Here is a 21,683-nt window from a genome sequence, read left to right on the forward strand (position 1 = left end):
TAGCAACACTGGCGATTGTCGCGCGATGTCCGTTCATCCGTTGTCGCAGGGTCTGCATGGTCTCGCCAATGTACCACTCTTCGGGACATCCTTTCCTGCAGCGTATGAGGTGGACAACGTTGGCCGAGTTCTCATGTGTAATGGTGGTACCCATTTTCATTGGCCAACCTGCTGAATCTCCTGCTGTGGAGAACTCTCCTCCTCACAGGAGGTGCTGATGGCAAACCAACATGTGCATTTCAGGCCAGCGAATTTGGTCCACTGCCCTATCAGCTGCAAAAAAAATATCTGGAATGGGTAAATACACCTGGCTGGGAGGGTCAATGACACCCCTGGACATACTGGCTGCTGAATCACTGACCAGCCAGCATTGATACTCCCACCTGTGAGGGGACGAGGGAATCAGCCAATCAGCTACCGGATTCAGGTAGCCAATCAGAACACAGCATAAGCTAACCAATCAAATCCGAGCCTAAACCAATCACATCCGAGTACAAGCTAACCAATCAGGTTCCAACACAAACTAACTAACCAATCTGATTCGAACATAAATTAACCAATCAAATTCGAGAATAAATTTAACCAATCAGACATCCGGTGCTTGCGGTCCAGGCAGCCTATGAAGGCTGGTGTTTTATCTGCGCGGGTCAGATGGTCCAATAATACGGCCTGTTTCATCCGGTTTCGGCGCCGCTGGCCAATCATCATCGTGTTTTGGTGATTGCTGCTCAGCCAATCAGAGGCGTGGCCCCTGGGGCGGCGCGGGGGCGGCTGACCGGAGGGCGGGACAGAGAGAGAGTCCGCCCAGAGGAGGAGCCAGAGCGGCGGCCCCGGCACTGAGCCGCCAGGAGCGAGTCCGCCGGGAGGAGCCAGGGGGACGGCAAGCATTTCAATCGGCTCCCCGGGCGGTTTGGTGGCGGCGCCGCGAGGCCTCGGTGAGGGAAAGTTTCCGAGTCGCCGACCGCGGCCCATGAGGAGGGGGCAGCCCGGCCCGGAGCCCATGCTCAGCCCCCGGCGCGACGGAAGCGGCCCGAGCGCCGAGCCCTGTATCCCCGGGCCTGACTCCCCACCCGGCTCGGTGCCGGCCTGCAGCCGCCCCGGGCCTCCCCCGTCCGGCCGCTGATTCCCCGCCTCTCTCCGTGCCCCCGGCCCCGCCCGCTCTCTGTTTGTTTGTTGGGTAGAGGCGGTCCCCCGGCTCCGGCCCCCCAGCTCCGGCCCTCAGCCCGCTCCGGACCTCCGGCCCCCGCCCGGCCCATGGCTTTCATCATGAAGAAGAAGAAGTTCAAGTTCCAGACGCTGTTCAGCCTGGAGGAGCTGGCCGCCGTCCCCTTCGTCAACGGGGTGCTCTTCTGTAAAATCCGCCTCCTGGACGGCGGGGATTTCACCCAACTCTCAACCAGGTAAACACAACCCTCCCCACCCCCACCCTCATTGCCCTCACCCTCATCGCCCCCACCCTCATCGCCCCCACCCTCATCGCCCTCACCCTCATCCCCCCCACCCACACCGCCCCCACCCTCCTTGTCCCCACCGCCCTCACCCCCACCCTCATTGCCACCCCCACCACCCTTGCTAACCCCACCACCCTTGCTGCCTCGCCACCCCCTGCACCCCAGGGGGAGGAAGCTCTGCACCCCCTGACAAGGTGTACTTTACCATGTCACACTCTCTATGTCTCTCTGTATCACTGTCTCTCTCCATTTCACTCTCTCCATATCACTCTATGTCACTCTGTCTCTCTCGATGTCACTCTGTCTCTCTCGATGTCACTCTGTCTCTCTCGATGTCACTCTGTCTCTCTCGATGTCACTCTGTCTCTCTCGATGTCACTCTGTCTCTCTCGATGTCACTCTGTCTCTCTCTATGTCACTCTGTCTCTCTGTATCACTGTCTCTCTCCATTTCACTCTCTCCATATCACTCTATGTCACTCTGTCTCTCTCGATGTCACTCTGTCTCTCTCGATGTCACTCTGTCTCTCGATGTCACTCTGTCTCTCGATGTCACTCTGTCTCTCGATGTCACTCTGTCTCTCGATGTCACTCTGTCTCTCGATGTCACTCTGTCTCTCTCTGTCACGGTCTCTCTCTGTCACGGTCTCTCTCTGTCACGGTCTCTCTCTGTCACGGTCTCTCTCTGTCACGGTCTCTCACTCTGTCACGGTCTCTCACTCTGTCACGGTCTCTCACTCTGTCACGGTCTCTCACTCTGTCACTCTGTCTCTCACTCTGTCACTCTGTCTCTCTGTCACTCTGTGTCTCTGTCACTCTGTCTCTCTCTGTCTCTCTCTGTCACTCTGTCTCTCTCTGTCACTTTGTCTCTCTCTGTCACTTTGTCTCTCTCTGTCACTTTGTCTCTCTCTGTCACTTTGTCTCTCTCTGTCACTTTGTCTCTCTCTCTCTTCACTGTGTGTGTGTCCCCACACTAGTGCAAGTCCAGAAAGTCAGTATCTCTTGCAATGGGTTATTTTTCTTTTGATAAATAATGTGCAAGGGACTGAGGGGGGCTGTTGGTTCATCACAAGATGTGGCCATGGAGGAGTGTCGACTTGTTTTTCTCTCTCAAATTTAATTTTCTGTGTGGCCTTGAAGCTATACTGTTGGTGCACTGTGTGGCAGCAATCAGCAATGCAAACTGAATGCTGCACTAAACTGCACAAGTCTGGAGAATGCAATGCTAACACTGGCTGTGCTCTGGGCAGATCATTTTGGTTCTGCTCACTAATGCATGGGAGACATTTAAGCAGGATAGGCAGAGGGTCACAATACTGATGGGTTAATACCCCAGGGCAAAGCAGTGACTAGAGTGGGAAAACTTGGGGTTTCTGTCAGGAAAGCAGGTATCCACGAGGTAGATTATATCACATCAGACCAGCCATGACCTCATTGAATGACTGTGCATACCCAATGAACTGAATGGCCTACTTCTGTTCCTATATCTTATGGTTTCATTGAGGGATGCAAGATGGTAAATGCAAATTACGAGCTAAACTGTAGGAGTAGAACAGAGGGGTCACACAGTCGAAACGAGTAAAAGGCATATTTGAGGCTATGGCATGTTCTTCTTCACATTAAATAAAAACTGGGAAAATGCTGGACATACTCATCAGTTTTGGCAGCACCTGTGGAGAGCAAAACAGTTCCGGGATGCAGAACTTTCAGCAAAACAGTGCACCATCAGTTCCAGGTAGTGCAGCAGAGGCAGAATCTAGGATTATCTAGTAAAACTTGACTTTCTATAGCTCAACTCTTTAAAATCAATGGAATACTTTTGAAGAATAGTCATGGTTGGACTGGCTATTTTGTGTACGGCAAGACCAACAATGATAATCTGCTTGAGTGGTGGTTCATATGATTGTTAGGGTATTATCTGAACATTCAACAAGATTACCCTGGTCACTCCCTTGCATCCTTCTATTATCTACATACTCTGAAGGGGAATTTGTCTAATTATAAGTTCACTTTCATTTTCAGAATTATTCTTTTGTACCTTTAGTTTCCTTGGCATGTGGTCTGCAGTACGTGTGGTTAGAATGTCACCTTGTGGTTTGAATGTCACCTTTCCGTTGAGAAGGTTGAGGGGGTGACCTGATTTGAGATTAGGAAAGTGTTTGATATGGTAGACACAGAGAAGATGTTTCTGCTTCTGGGAAGATGCCACTAACAAATCCAATAGGGAATTCAGGAGAACCACCTTCATCCAGAGTGTGGTTGGAATGTGGAACAACTCTCTTAGTACAAGGTGCAGTTGAGGTAAATGATTTAGGTGCATTTAAGGGTAAGATTTGGGGAGGGGGGGGGGACACAGCACGGTGGCGCAGTGGTTAGCATTGCTGCCTACGGCGCTGAGGTCCCAGGTTCGAATCCCGGCCCTGGGTCACCGTTTCCTCCCACCGCCCAAAGATGTGCAGGTTAGGTGGATTGGCCATGCTAAATTGCCCCTTGGTGCCTAGCGGTGTGCAGGTTGAGAGGGGTTATTGGGGGGAGAGGCAAATTGCAACTTTCTGCAATGTAGGAATTCTATGGTCTTCATTCCTGGACATTAATCTGGATAGAAAACATTGGCAAGGAGAGTTCTTTTCCAATACATTTCAGCAAGTTAGTCAAAACCTTCCATTTTCTGGAGCACAGCATTTTTTTAAAAAAAGCTTTCACAGGCAACCGCAAGGGTAATGCAGTATAGACCTGATTTTGCTAGAACAGTAACAGAACATAATACTCTCTCATAATCTGACTTGTACTGCAAACTACAAAAATTAGCTATAACTCAATCGGGCCATTCTGAATTCTTAAAAATTCAAAGCAATGTACCATATTTCAAAAGGATTTAAGGACAAACTATAATGCACAAGATCAGACTTGAACAAGTATTAACAGGTTCAAGGACTGAGTGTGTATAAATCAGATGGGGGGGGGGATAAGGATGGATTTGAAAACTTCCATAAAAACTGCACAACAATGTTTTCAAATGCAAATGGTGAAATTGTCACTCAGTCAAATCTGTATAAAAAGTGCTAAAATGTTTGCAGTAACATATAAGAATGTACTTAGTCCAGCTTCACCCTCAGAGCTTCCCCGACTAGAGGGTAAATGTTATTGTGGCACAGCCATCCAAACCAGAAGGACCCAAGGTTCAATTACATGTTTATGCCCTGCCAGCTGAAATGGCCATGTGTGCTGCATTGCAGTTTCATAGAATCTCTATGGTGCCGGAAGAGGCCATCGAGCCTGCACCGAGCTTCAGAAAGAGCACTCTACCTAGGCCAAGTCCCCCACCCTAGCCCCACTGAGAGACAATATAGCCAATCCACCTAACCTGCAGACACGGGGAGAACATGCAAACTCCACACAGACAGGACCTGAGGCTGAAATTGAGCGTGGGTCCCTGGCACTGTTGGGGCAGCTGTACGTGCCATCTGACAAGAATGTTTTGCAGGCCAGAAGTAGTCCTTTTTGATAACTGAATAAAATAGGTTACAGCAAATGGAGTGGCACTTTTTCCCCATGAGCCAGCAAATGGAAAAAGTTGCATGTCAACAGTATTGGCATTGTCGGTTTTCATTGAATGCTGTTAGAACAGTAATGAAGGATGTGATGCAGGTGTTTATGATGTGAAGCAAAGCTGTGGAGGAATCAGAAATGTGTTGCTTCCTATTCAACGTGTCAGCAAGATACCAACAGTGGTGAACCTCTGCAGAGCAGATACAACCAGACATATTAAGAACATTGAATGCTCTCCATTCTTGCTGTGGTTGTAGACTGGGGTCTCGCTGTTTTCAACACTAAAGTATGGAATTGTATGGACAGTTTTGATGCAGCTCAGTGAGAATTTGCTTGTTTTTTGTGTCAGACCAAATTGTAGTCCCCCAGGATGGATTTGGGGTCCAAATTGTGCAGTTTCAAAGCAAGTTTTCAAAATGGGAAAAATAGAACATGAAGTGGTTTTCATTAACAGGTTGCAACAGAGAAGTGGTGCTGCTCAGTATGATTTCAACTTGTGGACCAAACCCATTAGAATGTTTTTAAGATAAAGATAGATAGTTTTTTGAAGAATAAAGGGATTAAGGGATACGTGCCGGAAAGTGGAGCTGTGTCCACTAAAGATCAGCCATGATCTCATTGAATGGTGGAACAGGCTCGAGGGGCCAGATGGCCTACTCTGCTCCTAGTTCTTATGTTCTTATGAAACAAAACAATTACCCTTAAATTAATCAAACAAGTTAAAGCATTGAAGCTGTGGGATTACTTGTTCAGTCCTGCAGAAAGGTTTCCGGAGGGATTTCTTGCCCTTTGCATCACTCAGATCAAGTAAGTTTGCAAGGACACCATTGTGGAATAGTTGGAGTTCTGTCAGGTTAAAAAGTAAAGACCCAACTTGAGTTTATAAAAGGCAGCATAAACTGAGGCAAAGGAGTGCTTTTGCAATGTAGCCACCGTTATAACGCAGAAAATGTGGCTGACATGTTATACATAGCAAGCTCCACAAACAGCAACGTGAGCATGACCAGATAGATGATTTATTTTTGTGATGTTGGTTGAGGAATTAGTATTGGCCAACACACCTTGAAGAACTCCAGTGCTCTTTGAAATAGTGCCATGGGATCTTTGCCCACCTAAGAATCGAGGGGCTGTGGTTTAATATCTCGGGGCAGTGCTTTTGCAGCATTGCACTCAGCTGCATTAAAGTGATTCAATTTCTCCTTCGACTAAATTCAGTGGAACCAAGAAATTCAGATCTCTTGCATTGCCAGATTTACACAGAATTTCAGTCTTGTGAAACGTCTAATTTCCTTCATGCGTGGAGTGGGGAGCCAGATTATTTGTGAGATCACTCTCTCCACTGATCGCCTGCATTTACTTCAGATGAATGGTCCTATAAAAGGAGACTTGAGGGGCACTCTGCTGGATTTATGTCCCTTAGATTTATTTTTACTCGAGCTGTCATTTTTTATTTCTCCCTTGCCATCACTTCTGAATTTATTCAATGATCTCTCAAATGTTCTCTTGCTGGATAGGTGCTTCCTCTGCTAAAATTTGCTCGTGAATCAACTGGAGGCAGATGGGAGCAGGAGGTGGAGAGCATTGAGCGGTTAATTCTTTTCTTTTCATCCAATGGCTCTGGACTTGCTGCAGGTGGGGGTTGGGTGGAACGGGATTAGACGTGTTAACGTGTAATCCATCTCTACCACAGCTTGCTAGCTGAGCACATTGTCCATTTGTAACACATTTTTCAAACACCAAGTGGATTTAATTTTTTTCTTCTTTGTGGGTCATGGATTGATTTTGATTGCAGTTAGTTTCATCCGCTTTTTGTTTTAGTTTTTCCAATTAAGGGGTAATTTAGCATGGCCAGTCCACCTACCCTGCACACCTTTGGATGAGATCCACTCGGGCGCAGAGAAAATGTGCACACGGACCGGGGCCGGGATCCGAACACAGGTCCTCGGCGCGTAAGGCAGCTTTTGTAACGGTTGCTAAGTAATAAAATGGTGTGTATCAGGATAGATCACATGGTGTTATCGTTACTGGCTGCAATACTACCCATTGCTTCATTCTGCTGGACTTCACATTTGTCAGCCTCTGAGACAGTTCTTCAGAGTGGTGGTTCTCAAACATTTTTGATTGAAGGGCCCTTCTTCAAATGGATTAATAACCATTGGCCCATCGATCTAAATTGGAGTGTATGCAAGTGCTGCATGTGAAGCATGCATTATTAATAATGGTTTTACAAAAACACGTCTTTACTTTTGTGCCAATCTTTCCTTCCCCATGTACGCTCTCCTCCTACCTTGCACGTCACTTTGCAAACTGGTTGGAATGTCTCTCCAGAGCCTGGCAGTAATGGACCCAAAATTGGAAACCGCTGTTCAAGTGTATGTGAACTTTATTGGTATGAGTAGTGCATGTGCAAAGTTGATCAATGGACAGATTGGCAAAGCAAGAGTTTTGGCAATCTTGGGCTTTTGTATGTTTAAGATATCCTATCGAGCATTTTAATACTGGTTAGACTCTGACACTCATCAGATTCTGTGAAACTGTTGAAGAACTGATCTATACGTTGTATCTTGTTATTTTGTGGTGAGCCTTGCCCCACTAAATTTACTGTTAAATCACCTGAAATAAGTTACAACAAAATAACATTGTGCTTAGTTCTTGGACTAGGACTATATGTTCTAGCAGTATTGATTGAAAAAAAATATTTAAGAGTACCCAATTTTTTTTCCCAATTTAAGAGTAAATTTAGTGTGGCCAATCCACCTATTCTGCACACCTTTGGGTTTTGGGGTGAAACCCACGCAGACACTGGGAGAATGTGCAAACTCCACACGGACCATGACCTGGGGCCGGGATCGAACCCGGATCTTCCGCGCCGTGTGGCAGCAGTGCTAACCATTGCACCACCATGCCATCCAGTAGTATTGGTTTTTGACTTATTCTAGCAATATATAGTGGTGGTTTGTGTGTTTCAACGCGTAGATGTACCCATTAAGATGCAATAGTGAGAAACAAATTCAGATTACTAAACCCATTCCTCCCAGACATATATTTTCTTGTCGCAGACACCTCTGACACATATTTAGTCTCCTGAGGAAATGATCTGTTTTAATATTTCTTGATTCTCAAAGGCAATTGGTCAAAACTCTGGGAAACATATCGACCTTCAACTCTACTGTTTAACTTTAGACGACTGTCACCTTTTCCAGGGAGAAACACGGCCAGTTCCTCATCCCTCTGCCTCCAGCAGTATAGGAACTATTGGGCTTTGTGGAGGAGTTGACCTTGGTTTATACCTATTCTTAGAACTTTGCTTTTGCTCGGATTCTGTTCTATAAATTGATTTCTCTGCGATGAGCAGAGTTAATATTTGTTCTAAATGTTCTCTACGTTACAACGGTGACTGCATTTCAGTACTTATTTAGTTGTAGAGTATTTTGAGGTTGTGAAAGACACTATATAAGCACAAGTATATTTTATGTAATCCCCAGAGTTATTTGACCCCATGTCCTGTACCCAGCCTGTTTAACTTGCATAATTTTATGATTTTTAAAATTCTGGTACAATGCCCTTCATTTTGTTTGTATTTTGAGCCTTATTTTCTGAACCCTGTTTGACACACAGTAGCTGTCACAGTACTGGACTTTCAAACCTGAAAGTCCAGAGTCCATGTCCATGGTGCCAGAAGAAACTTACCACGGGAACTATCACATTGTCACCAACTTTTTGCCAGCCACAACCATCTGGCTCCAGTCCAGTCCACCCTTGCTCAAAGCCTTCTACCTAAGAAATGACTGAGTGAACCACTTAGTTTTGCAATCATGATGGAACACCACTACAATCCCAGGGCAACTAGGAAGTGGTAATAAATGCGGCCTTGTCAGTGTCAGCGAGGACAATTTTTTTTTTTTTTTTACAACAACCTTTTCTTGAGTTGCCCAATTTCACACACTGCCTGCGATCTGGCTTTACCAGCGGTCTTGGAAAGTTGGTATAATTTGTTTGGACGTGTAATCAAATGCCCTTGATCTATTATTGATTTTATTCCTTTTTCAATAGCAGCTTTGTGTTGATCACAGACCTTGTGAATGTCACATACTGTTTCTTGATATTTACTGATCTACAGAGACTTGTGGGTTTGCATGTTACATAGATTTAACATAGAATTTACAGTGCAGCAGAAGGAGGCCATTCGGCCCATCGAGACTGCACCGGCTCTTGGAAAGAGCACCCTACCCAAGGTCAACACCTCCACCTTATCCCCATAACCCAGTAACCCCACCCAACACTAAGGGCAATTTTGGACACTAAGGGCTATTTATCATGGCCAATCCACCTAGCCTGCACATCTTTGGACTGTGCGAGGAAACCGGAGCACCCGAGGAAACCCACGCAGACACAGGGAGAACGTGCAGACTCAGCACAGACAGTGACCCAAGCCGGAAATCGAACCTGGGACCCTGGAGCTGTGAAGCAATTGTGCTATCCACAATGCTACCGTGCTTTCCGCAAATGGGCATGTTTACATTCCCCCCCCCCCCCCCCGATTTTCTAAAAATTGCCTGTTTAAAATACCAGTTTGGAAGAGCCATTGTTTTCTCGTCGTGTTAGTGCAGCAAAGCTTCATTTAATAAAAAAAAATGTTTTTTTCCCAATTGAGGGGCAATTTAGTGTGGCAAATTCATCTACCCTGCACATCTTTGGGTGTGGGGGTGAGACATGTGGAGAATGTGCAAACTCCACACAGACAGTGGCCCGGAGCCGGGATCGAACCCGGGTCCTCGGCACTGTGATGCAGCAGTGCTAACCACTGTGCCACCGAAGCAAGGCTTCATTTGAGTTGGAAGATTATTACTGGTGTCCTTTCTCTCCAACTGGAAAAGCCTCACACCGTTTCAGTGAAAGGAGGATTTACTTATCCTAATGGAATGGAACCCATTCCAAAATCACATGCTATCTTTGTGTTTTCTATCCGCTGTTTCTTGCATTTACCCTAAGGTATATGGATTAAAAACATGAATTTGCTTTTCATTAGACTCTGCATACCAATCAGGCAAACATGTTTGGTCCACAATAGCAAGATGCTCTTGTTGAACCATTCGTGCAAAAACAAAGCTATGAAACTTTTTTGTTTTCCCTCCCCTGTGCCAACTCTTGCAAGGATGTTGCCCCCATGTGAGTGGAGCCAAAAACCGCTTTGTTCAAACTGTTATCCTTCATACATGAGACTAGAAAATGATCACTGGCAGGCTACTTAATTGGGCTGGAGGGACAATGGAGGAGGCAGCAGAAGCTGAGCCCATTCTTAGTTGGGGTGTGCGTGTGTACAGAGACAGGTTGGAAGCAATGAATAGCCACCAGAATTGAAACCATGGCAAGACCTATTTAGTTTCTTGCCCCTAGCCCAAAGATGTGGAAAACAGTTGGAAGCATCGTCACAGTGTTGCTGCTGATAAAGATTAGTTCTGCAAGACAGATACAAACAATTTCTTGGAGTAGTTCTCTGGCGTGATTCAGTGGCCCTGTTGCACCCTAAATCGGGTTCACACCGGGACCATCACAAGTCGCCCAACGCGATCTGGAGCTCGCCCTCACTGGGCGATATCCAGGTATGTATACTTAAATGAGCTGTAGATTCCTTTAAATACCCTGGCGCTGGATTCACCTGGCACCTGGGACTCACCGGCCCCATCTGCGACAGGTTACCGGGGCGCTGTTTAATACTGATCACGCAAAAGTGGACCAGTCGTAACGACACCTGGGCCATAGGAGATGCCAATGTGGTCGGGGACAGGACAGGGTGGAACTCTGGCGCCCTGAAGGCGGGGGCAAGATTGGGGCTGCCAGACAAAATGGCACTCCAATTTGTGAGGAGCTTTTCCTGCTGGCGAGTCCCAGTGCAGTCTCGACCGAGATAATCTCCCCGAGGTCGAAAGAAAACTGGCAAAAGCACCATTGGATAGCACTGTTTAGGGTGGGGTTGGATAGGGGCTGTTTAGCACAGGGCTAAATCGCTGGCTTTGAAGGCAGGCCAGCAGCACGGTTCGATTCCCGTAACAGCCTCCCTGAACAGGTGCCGGAATGTGGCGACTAGGGGCTTTTCACAGTAACTTTATTTGAAGCCTACTTGTGACAATAAGCAATTTTCTTTTCATTTCACTGCAGCCGCTGTGAAATATGCCTCTAAACACACCATCCAGTGAACTTTAATTTGAGTCTGCTGAATCGCACCCCTTATCTAAACCATGAGAAAGAACCTGCATTTATATAGCACCTTTCATCACCTCCGTGCTTTGCACCCAGTGAGGTGCATAAAGGTGTTTATTTTGTAGCATAGAGGTTTACTTTCATGTATTATTGTCTGAAAATATTTGCTTATCGGGTGTACGTGCTCAATCATTACATGTCCCTTGGTTCTGCAGAAACGGAGGTTATTTCTGTACCACAGAGCCCATGAGCCATAATGAGAAAGATGATATTAGTTCCTGGGGTTTTCGTGGATTGTCGCACAAACCTTCCAATCTGTTGAAATGTTGACCAGTGTTAATTTGGATGACCTACTTTGCATAAAAATGCAGTTTGTGACTCAATCTTAGAATTTGTGTATTTTCCACATGGTCACAAATGAATTATAATGAAGGACCGAAATAATAATCTTTTTTTTTAATTAAATATTTTATTGAAAATTTTTGGTCAACCAACACAGTACATTGTGCATCCTTTACACAATATTATAACAACACAAATAACAATGACCTATTTTATAAACAAAAAAAAAATTTAAAAAATGAATAAATAATAAATAACAAAAATGAAAACTAGCCCTAATTGGCAACTGCCTTGTCACAAGTAACACACTCCAAAAATATAATTTAACAGTCCAATATATAATTATCTGTAGCAACGACCTATACATACTATACAGTATATATTAACAACCCTGAGAGTCCTTCTGGTTCCTCTTCTCCCCCCCCCCCCCCCGAATCCTGGGCTGCGGCTGCTGCCTTCTTTTTCCCATTCCGTCTATCTTTCTGCGAGGTATTCGACGAACGGTTGCCACCGCCTGGTGAACCCTTGAGCCGACCCCCTTAGGACGAACTTAATCCGCTCTAGCTTTATAAACCCCGCCATGTCATTTATCCAGGTCTCCACCCCCGGGGGCTTGGCTTCTTTCCACATTAGCAATATCCTGCGCCGGGCTACTAGGGACGCAAAGGCCAAAACATCGGCCTCTCTCGCCTCCTGCACTCCCGGCTCTTGTGCAACCCCAAATATAGCCAACCCCCAGCTTGGTTCGACCCGGACTCCTACTACTTTTGAAAGCACCTTTGTCACCCCCATCCAAAACCCCTGTAGTGCCGTTCATGACCAAAACATATGGGTATGATTCGCTGGGCTTCTCGAGCACCTCGCACACCTATCCTCCACCCCAAAAAATTTACTGAGCCGTGCTCCAGTCATATGTGCCCTGTGTAATACCTTAAACTGAATCAGGCTTAGCCTGGCACACGAGGACGACGAGTTTACCCTGCTTAGGGCATCTGCCCACAGCCCCTCCTCGATCTCCTCCCCCAGCTATTCTTCCCATTTCCCTTTTAGTTCATCTACCATAGTCTCCCCTTCGTCCCTCATTTCCCTATATATATCTGACACCTTACCATCCCCCACCCATGTCTTTGAGATCACTCTGTCCTGCACCTCTTGTGTCGGGAGCTGCGGGAATTCCCTCACCTGTTGCCTCGCAAAAGCCCTCAGTTGCATATACCTGAATGCATTCCCTTGGGGCAACCCATATTTCTCGGTCAGCGCTCCCAGACTCGCGAACTTCCCATCCACAAACAGATCTTTCAGTTGCGTTATTCCTGCTCTTTGCCACATTCCATATCCCCCATCCATTCCCCCCGGGGCAAACCTATGGTTGTTTCTTATCGGGGACCCCCCCCAAGGCTCCAGTCTTTCCCCTATGCCGTCTCCACTGTCCCCAAATCTTCAGTGTAGCCACCACCACCGGGCTTGTGGTGTAGTTCCTCGGTGAGAACGGCAATGGGGCTGTCACCATAGCCTGTAGGCTAGTCCCCCTACAGGACGCCCTCTCTAATCTCTTCCACGCCGCTCCCTCCTCCTCTCCCATCCACTTACTCACCATTGAAATATTAGCGGCCCAATAATACTCACTTAGGCTCGGTAGTGCCAGCCCCCCCCCCCTATCCCTGCTACGCTGTAAGAATCCCTTCCTCACTCTCGGGGTCTTCCCGGCCCACACAAAACCCATGATGCTCTTTTCAATCCTTTTAAAAAAAGCCTTCGTAATCACCACCGGGAGGCACTGAAACACAAAGAGGAATCTCGGGAGGACCACCATCTTAACCGCCTGCACCCTCCCTGCCATTGACAGGGATACCATATCCCATCTCTTGAAATCCTCCTCCATCTGTTCCACCAACCGCGTTAAATTTAACCTATGCAATGTGCCCCAATTCTTAGCTATCTGGATCCCCAGGTAACAAAAGTCCCTTGTTACCTTCCTCAACGGTAGGTCCTCTATTTCTCTACTCTGCTCCCCTGGATGCACCACAAACAACTCACTTTTCCCCATGTTCAATTTATACCCTGAAAAACCTCCAAACTCCCCAAGTATCCGCATTATTTCTGGCATCCCCTCCGCCGGGTCCGCCACGTATAGTAGCAAATCGTCCGCATACAAAGATACCCGGTGCTCTTCTCCTCCCCTAAGTACTCCCCTCCACTTCTTGGAACCCCTCAACGCTATCGCCAGGGGCTCAATCGCCAGTGCAAACAATAATGGGGACAGAGGGCATCCCTGCCTTGTCCCTCTATGGAGCCGAAAATATGCAGATCCCCGTCCATTCGTGACCACGCTCGCCACTGGGGCCCTATACAACAGCTGCACCCATCTAACATACCCCTCTCCAAAACCAAATCTCCTCAACACCTCCCACAAATAATCCCACTCCACTCTATCAAATGCTTTCTCGGCATCCATCGCCACTACTATCTCCGTTTCTCCCTCTGGTGGGGCCATCATCATTACCCCTAACAACCTCCGTATATTCGTGTTCAGCTGTCTCCCCTTCACAAACCCAGTTTGGTCCTCGTGGACCACCCCCGGGACACATTCCTCTATTCTCATTGCCATTACCTTGGCCAGGACCTTGGCATCTACATTTAGGAGGGAAATAGGTCTATAGGACCCGCATTGTAGCGGGTCCTTTTCCTTCTTTAAGAGAAGCGATATCGTTGCTTCAGACATAGTCGGGGGCAGTTGTCCCCTTTCCTTTGCCTCATTAAAGGTCCTCGTCAGTACCGGGGCGAGCAAGTACACATATTTTCTATAGAATTCGACTGGGAATCCATCCGGTCCCGGGGCCTTTCCCGCCTGCATGCTCCTAATTCCTTTCACCACTTCTTCTACCTCGATCTGTGCTCCCAGTCCCACCCTTTCCTGCTCTTCCACCTTGGGAAATTCCAGCCGATCCAAGAAGCCCATCATTCTCTCCCTCCCATCCGGGGGTTGAGCTTCATATAATTTTTTATAAAATGTCTTGAACACTCCATTCACTCTCTCCGCTCCCCGCTCCATCTCTCCTTTCTCATCCCTCACTCCTCCTATTTCCCTCGCTGCTCCCCTTTTCCTCAATTGGTGTGCCAGCAACCTGCTCGCCTTCTCCCCATATTCGTACTGTACACCCTGTGCCTTCCTCCATTGTGCCTCTGCAGTGCCTGTAGTCAGCAAGTCAAATTCTACATGTAGCCTTTGCCTTTCCCTGTACAGTCCCTCCTCCGGTGCTTCCACATATTGTCTGTCCACCCTCAAACGTTCTTGCAGCAACCGCTCCCGTTCCTTACTCTCCTGCTTCCCTTTATGTGCCCTTATTGATATCAGCTCCCCTCTAACCACCGCCTTCAACGCCTCCCAGACCACTCCCACCTGGACCTCCCCATTATCATTGAGTTCCAAGTACTTTTCAATGCACCCCCTCACCCTTAGACACACCCCCTCATCTGCCATTAGTCCCATGTCCATTCTCCAGGGTGGGCGCCCTCCTGTTTCCTCCCCTATCTCCAAGTCCACCCAGTGTGGAGCGTGATCCGAAATGGCGATAGCCGTATACTCCGTTCCCCTCACCTTCGGGATCAATGCCCTACCCAGCACAAAAAAGTCTATTCGCGAGTAGACTTTATGGACATAGGAGAAAAACGAGAACTCCTTACTCCTAGGTCTGCTAAATCTCCACTGGTCTACACCTCCCATCTGCTCCATAAAATCTTTAAGTACCTTGGCTGCTGCCGGCCTCCTTCCAGTCCTGGACTTCGACCTATCCAGCCCTGGTTCCAACACCGTATTAAAATCTCCCCCCATTATCAGCTTTCCCATCTCTAGGTCCGGAATGCGTCCTAGCATCCGCCTCATAAAATTGGAATCATCCCAGTTCGGGGCATATACGTTTACCAAAACCACCGTCTCCCCCTGTAGTTTGCCACTCACCATCACGTATCTGCCCCCGTTATCCGCCACTATAGTCTTTGCCTCGAACATTACCCGCTTCCCCACTAATATAGCCACCCCCCTGTTTTTCGCATCTAGCCCCGAATGGAACACCTGCCCCACCCATCCTTTGCGTAGCCTAACCTGGTCTATCAGTTTCAGGTGCGTTTCCTGTAACATAACCACATCTGCCTTAAGTTTCTTAAGGTGTGCGAGTACCCGTGCCCTCTTTATCGGCCCGTTCAGCCCTCTCACGTTCCACGTGATCAGCCGAGTTGGGGGGCTTCCCCTTGTCGATTAGCCATCACCTTTTTCCAGCTCCTCACCCGGTTCCCACGCAGCTGTATCTCCCCCAGGCGGTGCCCCCCCGCCCATCCTCTCCCATACCAGCTCCCCCCTCTCCCCAGCAGCAGCAACCCAGTAATTCCCCCCTCCCACCCCCCCCGCTAGATCCCCCGCTAGCGTAATTACTCCCCCCATGTTGCTCCCAGAAGTCAGCAAACTCTGGCTGACCTCGGCTTCCCCCTGTAACCTCGGCTCGCACCGTGCGACGCCCCCTCCTTCCTGCTTCTCTATTCCCGCCATGGTTATCATAGCGCGGGAACCAAGCCCGCGCTTCTCCCTTGGCCCCGCCCCAATGGCCAACGCCCCATCTCCTCCACCTCCCCTCCTCCCCCCATCACCACCTGTGGGAGAGAGAAAAGTTACCACATCGCAGGATTAGTACATAAAACCCCTCTTTGCCCCCCCACATTCGCCCCACCACTTTGTTCGAACGTTCTTTTTAATAACCCGCTCATTCCAGTTTTTCTTCCACAATAAAAGTCCACGCTTCATCCGCCGTCTCAAAGTAGTGGTGCCTCTCTCGATATGTGACCCACAGTCTTGCCGGTTGCCGCATTCCAAATTTTATCTTCTTTTTATGAAGCACCGCCTTGGCCCGATTAAAGCTCACCCTCCTTCTCGCCACCTCCGCACTCCAGTCTTGATAAACGTGGATCACCGCGTTCTCCCATTTACTACTCCGAGTTTTCTTCGCCCATCTAAGGACCATTTCTCTATCCTTAAAACGGAGGAATCTCACCACTATGGCTCTGGGAATTTCTCCTGCTCTCGGTCCTCGCGCCATCACTCGGTATGCTCCCTCCACCTCCAACGGACCTGCCGGGGCCTCCGCTCCCATTAACGAGTGCAGCATCGTGCTCACATATGCCCCGACATCCGCTCCCTCCACACCTTCAGGAAGACCAAGAATCCTCAGGTTGTCCTCCTTGCGTTGTTTTCCAGTGCCTCCAACCTTTCCACACATCGTTTCTGATGTGCCTCCTGCGTCTCCGTCTTCACCACCAGGCCCTGTATATCGTCCTCATTCTCGGCTGCCTTTGCCTTCACGACCCGAAGCTCCCGCTCCTGGGCCTTTTGTTCCTCCTTTAGCCCTTCGATCGCCTGTAGTATCGGGGCCAACAGCTCTTTCTTCATTTCCTTTTTGATCTCTTCCACACAGCATTTCAAGAACTCTTGTTGTTCAGGGCCCCATGTTAAACTGCCACCTTCCGACGCCATCTTGGTTTTTGCTTGCCTTCCTTGCCGCTGTTCTAAAGGATCCACTGCAATCTGGCCACCTCCCTCTCCTTTTTCCATCCGTATCCAGGGGGGATTCCCTTCTGGTTTACCGCACAGTGTTTTTAGCCGTCAAAATTGCCGTTGGGGCTCCTATCAAGAGCCCAAAAGTCCGTTTCACAGGGAGCTGCCGAAATGTGCGACTCAGCTGGTCATCGCCGCACCCGGAAGTCCGAAATAATAATCTTAATATGCACCACTATTTAATCTATCAAAATCCAGATCCAAGATTAAACAAGATTAATTACTGTATTCTGTACATAGTGTTTAAATTCAAACCACTTTGAATTTAATAGATGTATTACTGAATTTATGTACTTAAAACCCAGGCAGGATTTTTCTGAACACTGAAGAATGCAAACTCAATTCACTGATATTTATAGTTTACATTTCTGGCTGTTTTGGTGTTTGTATTCATTGTGTTGTGTGGTTTCAACCATTGTGCAAAAATAGGGAAAAGCTGATTGTTTGTGACTTGTTCAAACATTCACATATCTTTACTTACTAATAATCCACTTTCACTTTGAACTTTCTTCAATTACTGCTCATTTCTGGTTCAGCTTGATGAAAAATGCAAAAGTTGAAATGGGAAGCCATCTGTTGCAAAGGAAGATGGTGGGGTGTGACACGCTAGTAACTAGCCTTTTACTACTTGTGTTAATACCTATCATATATCTGTAAAGATGATGAGCAAGGGTATTTCCAAATGTGACAGTCTGTCAAGAGGCTGAGTCCACCCTTGTTGGTGCTGCATTCTTTAAACATCTTTTTTGCATGAATTTATTTACAAATGAACTTTTGTGTACTTGTTCTCAGGAATAGCTCCCAAGATATTTTGGGTATTGAGTGCCTGATTTCTTCAAGAAATAGTGCACTTAATTGGCATTGATGGTAGTATCTCCCACTGGATGTACATTTCTAATTTATTTAGTTTCAATTGGAAGAGGAACTTTGCATCTTTACTACAGTAATATTTTACATGTGGATAAATATGCAGAGTACACACTGCATGTTTGGTCTGTTTCCAGCCTGACTTTGTTTCCCAGGCAGCACCAAATGATGGATGAGGGATTTAAAAAAAAAAATTGAGTACCCAGTTCTTCTTTTTTCTGCCATCTACATCTTTGGCGTATGGGGGTGAGAGCCACGCAGACACAGGAAGAATGTGCAAACCCCACACAAGTGACCTGTGGCTGGGATCGAGTCCAGGTCCTCGGTGCCATAAGTGAGGCCACAGTGCTAACCATTGCGCCGCTGTGCTGCCCCTAGCTGAGACATCTTAACAGTTAATTGTGGTAGCATAGAAAAGGCTAGATAGTACAATACTCTGCTTGCATGTTATTGTGGGGTATCTGAATGCTGGCTGCTTCCTTTTAAATAGAACATTAATACTCCATACTGCAATGAGAGATGTAAATTTTTATATTTTTGTGGTGGCTTTTTAATTAAAGGAAACTGAGACCAGGGTTAATTAAACATGGGGAAGGTTACTAGAGATGGGAGGTGAACGCGTAAAGGTGTTAGATTTGTGTATTTGTAGTGAGAGGTTATGGTGGGTTTGAGTTTCAAGTAAATAGTTTGAATCTAAAATTTGCATTGTGAGATAAGTGGGGAGATTGTTTTTAACTGTTGAATTTCAAAAGGGAGTTCAGAGGTGTTGAGAATTTTTGTATCCAAAGAAGTTGAATTCAAAGAGATGTTTGAGGACAAAGGAACCTGAGATGAAAGAGGGAAAAGATATTTGAGGAAAAGGATGTTAAACCGAGTTGCGTTGCTCTGGGGTGGGGGGCCTTGAAGGCCAGCTCCTTTGTGTAAGATGTTGATAAACCGAAAGTTTTGAATTTGAGACAGCCACCCAATATTAAGCCAGGAGAGTCCTTGTATTAGGAAACAGCTGGTTTCTGAACCTCCTTTTGGAATTTCACAGCAGAGTGGAAGCGACAATGGTTCCTTGAATTGGGGAACATTTACTAGATTTTTATGGTTAAAATCTATAAGATTTTGTTACCAAAAGGTAGTTTAGTTGAGCACTTTTGACTCTGCATGTTTTTTTATGGTTGTCATATGAGATTGTTTTAATTGTAACTTGTGTGCTTAATTTTTTTTAAATCTTTTTAATTTTTAAAATTCTAAAGGTGTTACTGGAGTCCTGTGCTTCCGAGGTCAGTAGCTCTTTTCTCTTTGTTTTCACCATTTTATAGAAGGCTTATGATCAGCAAGACAGACTTCACTCCGGGGTTTGGCTTGCTCATCAATAGCCTCAGCTATGGCCGTAATGATACTGAAGAATTGTCATTTGAGGATCATCTAATTTTGATCTTTCCTATGATTATTATTGCCTTGACTCAATCGTGGGGTAGTAGGCCAGGTGGGGTTAGGGTCTATTATATTTCATTAAGTTCGCTTGTCTGTGTGTCTGTCATCATCTCTTTGCAGTCTTCTGTTAAATGATGTGGATAACTTTACCTCAACTTTCATCAGTGTTGCTCCACCATTAGCCAGTTCAATTAGAGTGAAATTGGTAATGTTAGTAAACACTGGTGTAACAGTAAATTTTCAAATCGAGGTCCAACTTGCATTTTTGTAGCTGAAGGAATTAAATGAAATCAAGTCAGTGCTCAACAATTGTTAGATTGTCCTCGTCTAATTGCTCAGAGAATCATGGAAAAACCTTATGTGCTTGAAGGTTCTTTGGGGATTACTGCCTGTTTGGATATTTTAATATGTCCATATGTAGTTTGTCAAAAAAAAACTCTTGGTCAGCAGTGGAGGGAATAATTGAACCCAACCAGCAGAGATGTTTTTCAGAACTTTGCAATGGGAGTGGAACAATTTATGCTGTTAACAGGAAAATAATTCTGGACAGAATCCAACATTTATGCTGTCTTTAATGTCAGTCCCAGATGATTGCATGGTTAGCAACTTGTATCAAAAGCACTTTTCTGTGTTTAAAAACTACCCCAGCTTCTCCCCCCACCCCCGGCCCCGAGACAAACTGGCTACCAGTGTAGTTTCTGTGCTCGGGAGCGGGATGTTTATTTTAGTAATTGAGGTTAAGTTCTGAAATGGGAAACAGTGAGTAAAATGGCGATATAATTTTCTGTAATTTCTATTGGATTGAGTTAAGGAATATTGTAATTTAATCTAAACCGTATCCACTATTCCTAAAAAAAAATGTTATTCCATTTCGTCAAAAGGACTATTTAAATTGTGTTCACTTGACTGTCGCACAAGCTCATCGCCTTTTTAATTGAATAACATAAATCATTTAAATGGCGTGCACGTGCAGGTTATGATGAGAGTTTGAATCAAAAAAAGGGAAGTGAGTTTTTTTTTTCAATTGAACTGGAACCAGGTGTAAAATCTGAATGTTTTGCTGTGTGACCATGCATCTAAAACTGCTCAAATCAGATTAGATCTCATGTTCTATGTACTAACTATGTACTAAAAGGAGCATGAGCAATGTTTTGACGCAGCTCGTCTGTCCAATGTGGAAATAATATTGCGCGTGGCTCTCTGTCCCCAATGCCTCAAAAGATGTAGATTTAAAAGATTGAATCATGGAATAGCTGCTTAATGTAATCAATTTTAAGCACTCAATCTGTGCACATTTTGTAAATACTATTCCAGCTTCAATTGTGAAACTCCTAAACCTACCTGGTATTAATGCTGGTGAGGAGGGAAGTGGTGCAGTGAGGTAAACATTTGTTTTTCACCTTGAACTTTATTTCGCCCAAAATGATGGGACAAAAATCTCCTGACAGATGGGTGTCTTGTGTTTTAGGTGAAATTTGCTCGCAGTCGTAATTCACCTCCCAATGAATACGAGCCCTCACACAAAAAAAAACTTTACTTAACTTAATAATAATTGGCATCCAATTGGCAGTCTTAATCTGAAGGTAGGTGCCAGAAACGGAATGAGATTGGGTAGAATGTAGCAGAGTTCAATGTGCTCTGATAAGTTGCCTGCGATGAGGATGTTGCATAACCTGGGTGGGTGTGTTGGACCATATTCCATCCTCAACATTTCCATCACTCCGCTTTTATGGGCAGCACGGTAGCACAAGTGGATAGCACTGTTGCTTCACAGCACCAGGGTCCCAGGTTCGATTTCCCGCTGGGTCACTGCCTGCGGAGTCTGCAGGTTCTCCCTGTGTCTGCGTGGGTTTCCTCCCGGTGCTCCGGTTTCCTCCCACAGTCCAAAGACGTGCAGGTTAGGTGGATTGGCCATGATAAATTGCCCTTAGTGTCCAAAAAAAAAAGGTTAGGAGGGGTTATTGGGTTGCGGGGATAGGGTGGAAGTGAGGGCTTTAGTGGATCGGTGCAGACTTGATGTGCAGACTGGCCTCCTTCTGCACTGTATGTTCTATGCAAGTAAGAATGCACATGGGATTTTTGAGAAGGGTAAGGCCTTTAGAAGTTTGAGATGTTTTGATTCTGAGACTGTCTTATTCCAGGTGAAATATTTTGTTACTTCTAGGTTTTCTGTTTTGTCTTTTTCTCTTATTCCCATACGTGCGCCATACCGCTTCTATATTTCTGCTGCTTAATTGGAGGTTTTCA

At 46.3% G+C, this 21,683-nt stretch overlaps 1 protein-coding gene across 2 annotated transcripts in view; it reads left to right on the plus strand.

Annotated features, from left to right (window-relative positions):
* The first annotated feature begins 803 nt into the window (after positions 1-803).
* Positions 804-21,683, plus strand: part of LOC140399290 (early estrogen-induced gene 1 protein-like) — a 126,164-nt gene continuing 105,284 nt past the window's right edge. Inside the window, exon 1 of one of the 2 annotated variants that reach the window (XM_072488773.1) lies at positions 804-1,400. In XM_072488773.1, the coding sequence (XP_072344874.1) occupies positions 1,255-1,400 (146 nt within the window). In that variant the 5' untranslated portion in view covers positions 804-1,254. The remainder of the gene's footprint in view (positions 1,401-21,683) is intronic. The other variant, XM_072488774.1, reaches the window with a different exon arrangement.

Source organism: Scyliorhinus torazame, chromosome 22, assembly GCF_047496885.1.
Source record: "Scyliorhinus torazame isolate Kashiwa2021f chromosome 22, sScyTor2.1, whole genome shotgun sequence".
In the NCBI taxonomy this organism is placed as follows: Eukaryota; Metazoa; Chordata; class Chondrichthyes; order Carcharhiniformes; family Scyliorhinidae; genus Scyliorhinus; species Scyliorhinus torazame.